This window comes from Myotis davidii, unplaced genomic scaffold (assembly GCF_000327345.1).
Source record: "Myotis davidii unplaced genomic scaffold, ASM32734v1 scaffold648, whole genome shotgun sequence".
Classification (NCBI taxonomy): Eukaryota; Metazoa; Chordata; class Mammalia; order Chiroptera; family Vespertilionidae; genus Myotis; species Myotis davidii.
In genome coordinates, this window is record NW_006299603.1 from 181,594 (window position 1) to 189,649 (window position 8,056).

An 8,056-nucleotide genomic window follows, 5' to 3' on the forward strand; every position below is an offset into this window, starting at 1 on the left:
GTTTCATTTCTTTGCATGTACCTGTCTAATGTTCCCAATGCCATTTATTGAAAAGACTCTCTTGACTCCATTGTATGTTCTTGCCTTCTTTGTCAAATATTAATTGAGCTTAATGGCTTGGGTTGATTTCTGGGATCTCTGTTCTGTTCCATTGGTCTATATGCCTGTTCTTGTGCCAGTACCAGGCTATTTTGAGTAGAGTAGCTTAATAGTGTAACTTGATATCTGATAATTTTTATATTTTCAATCCTGAACTAACTGCAGACTTACAAAATTAGAAACTCCATATCAAGATCTTGGTCCTGCATTTAAAAAAATCTACACTGGTTATTCTAAAGTAGAGATGATGCTAAGATTCCTGTTCTAAGCCATATAAACTTGCATGATCTTTATTATTGAGAATATACCCCTGTGAGCCAAATGCGACAAGCACAGGTTTAATAAGATGAACTGTAAATTCTACAAAACCCTTTTCCTTCCTATATATGTAGATATAAAATTGTGGTACTGAAAATGATAATATGAGGGTAAGATGCATTGCAGCCAAACCCCCTGTCACCACACCATCCCTCATGCTCCACTCCTCATAGCCTCCAGCATCTGGAGGAATTACCTGAGTTACAGATCAGATTATCAAATTCAGCGTTGGTTCATTTAAATAGGTATTATATGAATCTAGTCATTTACAAAGAGGTAGATGGAAGTAGAGATGGGAAATTGGAGAGAGGAGTTGAGTTCTATGGGATTTGAGGAAAACTATTATTAATTTTTTAAAGGTGATATTTTATGCTCCTTAAGCAAACCAAGATGTGATCATGTTTAAATCTGGGCCAGAGAATGTAAAATGTGGAGAGACTGTGGGAGAAAAATTTGCCTGTTGAACTCAGTTTAGATATAATACTGCTGTATCAGATATGTTCCTTAGGTCTATTAAAAAATCATGGCAGTGAGATTTGAGTAGAAATCAAAATCCCTGAGGTTAAGTCTGCAGTCAGTGCTTAGCTCTTTCCAGACTCTGCAGAGAGCGCTGGCCCCCGGGCTCCAGATGTGGAACTGAGAAGATACATCCAGGTTCTCTAATCTCGAAGCCTTTCCTCGTTCACATCTATAAACCCAGGTCTCTGATCTCTTTTAATGATCCTGCTGTTTCTGCGCATGGCTCCTTCTGGTGACCCCGAATAGTACATTTCAACTGGTATGTTAGTGATTTTCCTCAATAATTTAATAGCCATTTAATTCTAATACCCTCGCTCCTTTCCCCCACATTTTGTATGCATTGCTGAAACTGGAATATAAAAGTGCATTGTCCCCAAGACCAAATCCATGCCTTTCTTAAACTCTCAGCGTGAAAGCTCTGTCAAGCCAGGTGTCAGCGTGTTTTAAAATTAGCCAGTGCGTGCCCAGAGTGGGGAGCTGCGCTCACGCAGGACGTGGCCTGTCTAGCCTCACTGCCTCAGGAAGGCAGCTGCAGGCGCTGGGCCCGCCCTGGTGATGGAAGTCACCTCTTCCGGCAGGAGAAAGTGGAAATGCAGAGACAACGCTTCAGGCTGGAGTTCGAGAAGTACCGCGGCTTCCTGGCCCTGGAGGAGCAGCTGCAGCTGCGGCGGCTGGAGCAGGAGGAGCGCGCCACGCTGCAGAGACTGCGCGAAGGCCAGCGGCAGCTGGCGCAGCGCGGCCGGGCCCTGCGGGAGCTGGCGCAGGAGCTGGAGGACCGCTGCCGGCTCCCGGCCTTGGATCTGCTGGAGGTGAGGTCTCAGGGGGCTGCAGCGCTCACAACCGCGCGGAGAGGACACCCTCGAGCTCACCAGAAGCGCAGGAGAATCAGGGGATCCTCCAGAATCTTATAAAATAGTTCACATTGAAGAGAAAAACCCAAGTATTTTTTAAATTAACTTTATCATTTGTGTAACATTAAACAGAAGGACAGCCTACACTATGTTGGGCTAAAACACTTCTTAAAACCTTACAATCTGTCAATGGCAATATTGCTGTATTCAGTGATGGCCAATTCAGAAAGTCTTTGGTAACTAACCTGTCTCGGGCAATAGCCAAGCAGATAAGTAAATTTTAAGTTGTCCAGATTGGGATTTTCACATTAAAACTTAAGGCAAACAGGCACATCACATGCCTGTTCCAGGCACAGTGCAAGTACAGAGCTTGGTGCAGTTTGCTCATATTCTGTGTGGTATTATAGAATAGACAAATAACAGGGAGACGGAGATGTTCATTTTATCTTCCATGAAGGCATTAATCCTGGTTCATCAGAAATGCCGTCCTTGATGCATGCGTGTCTTCTGACTGAACCACTGTAATAGAAAGTTCCCAGGCAGACTGAATTCTATCTCCGTCCCATTGACTTACTCAGAGATTTCTACACTAAGTGATTCATATCCTCATACAAGGATGGTGACTTAGCACAGTGGAGGCCATTAAATGAAGAATTTACAAAACATTTATATTTAATTTTACCCATTTTGTATTCAAAATATCTCTATATAAAAATTATTGTTGTTATTGTTGCTATACCTATTTCCTTGTGAGCACACTGAAGGTCAGAAAGGATTTTTTAATTTAAATTTTAAACGGTAACACAAGAACTTCAGCATTTTTTAAAAATCCTCACCTGAGGGTATTTTTTTATTGATGTGTGTGTGTGTGTGTGTGTGTGTGTGTGAGAGAGAGAGAGAGAGAGAGAGAGAGAGAGAGGAGAGAGATGTGAGAGAGTTGCTTCCCCTACAGCCAAGCAGGGATCAAACCAGCATAGGTGCCCTGACTGGGAATTAAACCTGCCACCTTTCGGTGTACAGGACAACACTCAACCAACTGAGCCACACCAGCCAGAGCAGAACTGTAGTATTTTTAATAACATTCATTGTCTTACCATATCTCAAAATATAAGCTATTTAAAATGAGCATTCATGCCCTGACCAGTTTGGCTCAGTGGCTAGAGTGTCGGCCTGTGGACTGAAGAGTCCCAGGTTTGATTCCGGTCAAGGGCATGTACCTTGGTTGTGGGCACTTCCCCAGTAGGGGGTATGCAGGAGGCAGCTGATGGATGTTTCTCTCGCATGGATGTTTCTAACTCTCTATCCCTCTCCCTTCCTCTCTGTAAAAATGCAATAAAATATATTTTAAAAAAATAAAAATAAGAGCATTCATTAGCACCAAATAAATGTTAAAATGATTTATAATGCAAATCTTAGGAGGATGTATTCAAATAATTTCTTTTTATTTTCATCCTCACCTTTCTCTTTCCCCCCAGTATCAGTAAACTACATTTTATATCCAATGGCCAAGAACAAGGTCTGCCATAAATACAAACTCGATGTCATTTCCTACTTATAAAGATTAATCTGATAGGTGCAGGTTTTTAGAGGGAGAGGAGAAATGTATGCAGTTGATTTACTTAATAATCTACTTGGCAATAAAATGATGCTAGGTGACTTCTGTCTTTATCCACTTAGGGAACCTGTTCACATAAGAGTCCAGAGACATGAGGAATTGGGGTTTCTTTCAGAGACATTGAGAGTAATGTTTTGTCTACACCTTTCACTTTCTCAAACACATTCTGTAGATATCTAAGATATTTTTTATTAACAATTTTAATGTTGACTTTATTGCAGATGTTCCCCTTCCCCTCTTTTCCCCACATACATTTGTGGCAGAACGTAGCTCTTTATTAAAATATGCAAATGTCAGAATTATCAATTTGGAAAATAGTTAAATTGGTAGATATCATAGGAATTAACTTAAACTTTTGTATATTCTATTCTTATAGAGGGAAACTGATTATATTATTTGAAATTCATGAGAAAATTCAACAATAGCCTACATATGTTTTTTACTAAGAGAAATCAATGTCTTCTATACTTTATCTTTATAATAGTGATTTCCAATAGTTCCTAAAGAGATGTTCATGGTTTGTCCCCATTTTGTCAAAAGCAGTTCTGATATCAAACTCACACCTGCTTGTATTTCTCTTTTATTTCCAGGGGGTGAGAGGAACCTTGAGCCGGTATGTTTACTTTCTGAAGCAGAGCATGGTTGGGAGAGGCCAAGGAGGTTGGTGGATGTTAAAAACTGTGGGTACTGTGCTCTTCTCAGAAGTAAGAGTGTCACACAGCTGGAACCGGAGACCATCCCCCTGGAGCTGAAGACCATGTGTCGAATCCCTGGGATGAGAGAAATGTTGAGGAAGTTCCAAGGTGGGTTGCACCTTAGAGTTTGGAGGACAGGGTGTTTGGAGTCTGGCTGCTTACTGGAGCAGTCAGGTACAGTAACAAGCAAAACCCAAAGTTTCGTGACTAAAGTCAGCACAGTTTTATTTTGAGGTCATGCTATTGGTTTATTACTGGACTAGAGGCCCCGTGCATGAAATTTGTACACAGGTAGGGTCCCTAGGCTTGGCCGGTGATCTGGGCCGCCCTGTGGGTGACTGGCAGGGTGATCGGGGGGCCCTGCTGGCACCGCCTTGGCTGGCCTGGCGCTGCCTGCTTGCTGGCCCCATCCCCTGCCACTGCTGGTTGCCTCCCACCTGCGGAGCAATCAGGGGACCCCCACTGGCACCTGCTTTGGCTGGTCTGGGGCCTGTGGGCTGGGGGCAGCTCCTGCGTTGAGTGTTTGCTCCCTGGTGGTCAGTGCACATCATAGCGACCGGTCGTTCCACCATTCGGTCTATTTGCATATTAGGCTTTTATTATATAGGATTATGGAGGGTTTGGTTTCACATCATCTCATTCTGGGGCCCTTGCAGACAGAGCCCACCTCCTTTGTATTGCTGGTAGCCATGTAGAAGGCAAGGTTATGGTGAACCAGGCACTGCTCCTGAAGGTACACATGCTGAGGTGGTGCACGTGGCTTTCCCGAGGATGTTATTCATGAAAATGTGTCCCATGGCAATAGCAGGCTGTAAGGGGATGGGAGACAGCACCATGCCCAGGGTGAAGAAGACGGGAATGTGGTGAACAGTCTTGATGCCAATATATACGCTGCATTTGGTTAAAATAGTGGCTCAGTAGCTGTGATGGGAGTAACATTTGTTCCAATAAATCTGCATTTTCTTGTTTATAAAATACTAAAACAGTAAAATTTGAAGGACTAGATCAGCCGTGGGCAAACTACAGCCCGCAGGCCAGATCCGGCCGGTTCGGCTGTTCTATCCGGCCCGCGGAGCCAAAAGAGCGGAGAGTTCTCTTGCTCTCCCCTCCGCTCCTTCACCAGCAGCAGTGTTAACATGGCAACGTCGGGAAACACAGCCACAGCCCCTTCTTCTGAGTCCAGTTTAAGAATCCATTGTGGCCCTCGAGTCAAAAAGTTTGCCCACCCATGGACTAGATGAAACATATTTAAAGACAGAAAAAAAATCAATATAAAAGCATTGCAGAGGATTGAATAATAAGTTTGGCTTATTTTATTATCCATCAATTTGATGAGTTGCTTAAGTTAGAGAATTAATAAAGTAAAAAATATTTAGTCAATTATTTTTAGGTAGGAATAACCGTAGTGTCATAAATTAGTTGGTTTGGCCTGATTATGTTATTCTTTATAACAATACAGATTCAATTTTTATGTTTTAAAAAATCCTCACCCAAATGAGGATATTTTTTTCATTGATTTTTAGAGAATGGGAGAGAGTGGGAGGGAGAGAGAGAGAGAGAAAAAAAAAAAAACCATCGATGTGAAAGAGACACATCGATTGGTTGCCTCCTGCTTGCACCCTGACTGGGGTTGGGGATTGAACCTGCAACCCTGTAACTGAGGTATGTGCCCTTGAACCCAAGACACGTTGGTCTGAGGGCTGACACCCTAACCACTGAGAAAACTGGCCAGGCCAGATTTAATTTTTAAAATTCTTTTTAAATATAACTTATACCAATAATGAAAATACTTTATGACTAGATAGTGGTTTCACTACTTAAATTGGAAACAGCCTTGTCCCATAGTGATTGCTGGGGAGGAGGTGGGGTAGGGAGAGCTAGAGGAGGGTATAGGGAAGATAAATAGTGATGGACTGAGATTTGACTTGGGGTGGTGAACACACAATATAGTGTACAGATGATGTGTTGTAGAATTGTGCACCTGAAGCCTGTATAATTTTGTTAACCAGTGTACCCAATGTATTCAATAAAGAAGGAAAAAAAGACATAGATATTCCTGGATCATAGAAAATAGAACATATTGAATGAAGGAAGAAAGCTATAAAAATATAAAATCATATAAAATGAATTCCATTTATGCAAAATACATATACACAGAAGTATAATAATGCTTATCTATGAGAGATGGGATTTATTGTGATTTTTACTTTATTCTTTATATTTTTAATATTATTTGAAATTTTTATTATAAAAAATAAAGCTATGTTATGCTCCAAACCCCCCCAAAACCCCAACCCCCTCTTTAGCAGTGACATTCAATGATTTAACCTGTGTTTTGATAGGCAGATTTATATAGATCAATTGCATAAATTCTTACAATCATTACACTCTCAGAATTCATGTCCTCATATTCCCAATGCTATTTACAGACTGAAGTAATCAATTAATTAGTTCAACAGATATGCCAGCTACTTTCCTAAGCATTGAAATATGTCAGTGAACAACAAAAATGCTACAAATCCCAGCTTCATGTTGCTAATATTTTTTCAATATACAGGAAATGTTAGAAGATGATACAGAATATTGAAAACAAGGAGAAAAGTAAGGGTGACCAGAAGTTCTGGGGGTAGGGCATCTACTTTTGAATTTTGTGATGGAGGAAGGCCTGACCCAGTAGGGAATAACTCAGCTAACATCTGATCTAGAGGCGAGCCTTCCAGAGAAGGAAGTATGATAGATGATGTCTTTTAGGACCTGTGAGGAGGCCTGTACCGCAGTGGCAGAGTCAGAAGTACAGTAATTAGACCACCGATCCAGATGCTTTACCTCTAAGTGAACTAGGGAATCAGTGAACAATTGTAAGCGGAGGAATAGTATGCTTTACTGAGAATCACTTAGAGAGGGGAAAGTCTTGAAGTGGGAAAAGCAGTTAGAATCTTTGCAATACTTCAGTCAGAGTTGATTATGGACTGGGACTGGGGGTGCTGAGAAATGGACATGATTTTGGCATATTTTGAAGATAGAGCTTGGAAGGTATGCTGCTCAATTAGACATGAGATGTGAGAGAAAAAGAAGACTTATGAGTGGTTTCCAGATTTAATTCTTCATTGACAGTGAACTTGCCATTTACATTGATGGTACAATTGCAGATAAGACAGGGGGGAGTTGGGTTTTGGACATATCAATGTGTGAAGAATGTTAAGTATCCAAATATGGATGTCAGGCCATCAGATGAATTTACAAATATGGAGTGTCAGGAGAAGGGTCTAGGCTGGAGCTATGCATTTAGAATTAGCAAGCATATGATTGCAATTTAATTAAAGGACTGAGCCAGCCAGGCCAAAACCATATGGAAGTGAGATGAGAAAGAGAGAAGTCCCAGTCCTGGATCATTGGCTTTTCCGATGGTGGTTACCGTGAAGGGGTTGGGAGTAGAGAGGGAGGGAAAGCATGATGACTGCCTTTTGGTAAAGAGAATGCAGGTTTTCTAGTACAAATGTTTTCTCAACAGTGTTGAGTGCTATAGAAAGGGCATTTTAAGATCTCCATATATTCACCATTTTAGAGGTCACTGGGAAGATGGACATGAGCAGTTAAGGCAGCAGTTCTCAACCTATGGGTCGCGACTCCTTTGGGTATCAAATGACCCTTTCACAGGGGTCGCCTAAGACCATCAGAAAACACATATATAATTACATATTGTTTTTGCCATTAATCACTATGCTTTAATTATGTTCAGTTTGTAACAATGAAATTGGGGGTCACCACAACACGAGGAACTGTATTAAAGGGTTGCAGCGTTAGGAAGGTTGAGAACCACTGAGTTAGGGTATAGTTCTATCATCGTGAGTGATTGAGTTTAAGATGGAAAGGGTAAAAAGAGGAAGCCTGACTGTATTAAAAACCACCGCACAGATTTCTTTCCTTATCAATGGAACAGAGAAGGCTGCTGGAGCAGG

The 8,056-nt window shown here is 41.5% G+C and overlaps 1 protein-coding gene across 1 annotated transcript in view; it reads left to right on the forward strand.

Moving 5' to 3' along the window:
• TRIM58 (tripartite motif containing 58) overlaps positions 1–8,056 on the forward strand; it is a 16,542-nt gene that overhangs the window by 6,234 nt on the left and 2,252 nt on the right. Inside the window, exons 2-4 of the mRNA XM_006775373.2 lie at positions 1,515–1,745; positions 3,993–4,015; positions 4,105–4,205. Of these exons, the coding sequence (XP_006775436.2) occupies positions 1,515–1,745; positions 3,993–4,015; positions 4,105–4,205 (355 nt within the window). The remainder of the gene's footprint in view (positions 1–1,514; positions 1,746–3,992; positions 4,016–4,104; positions 4,206–8,056) is intronic.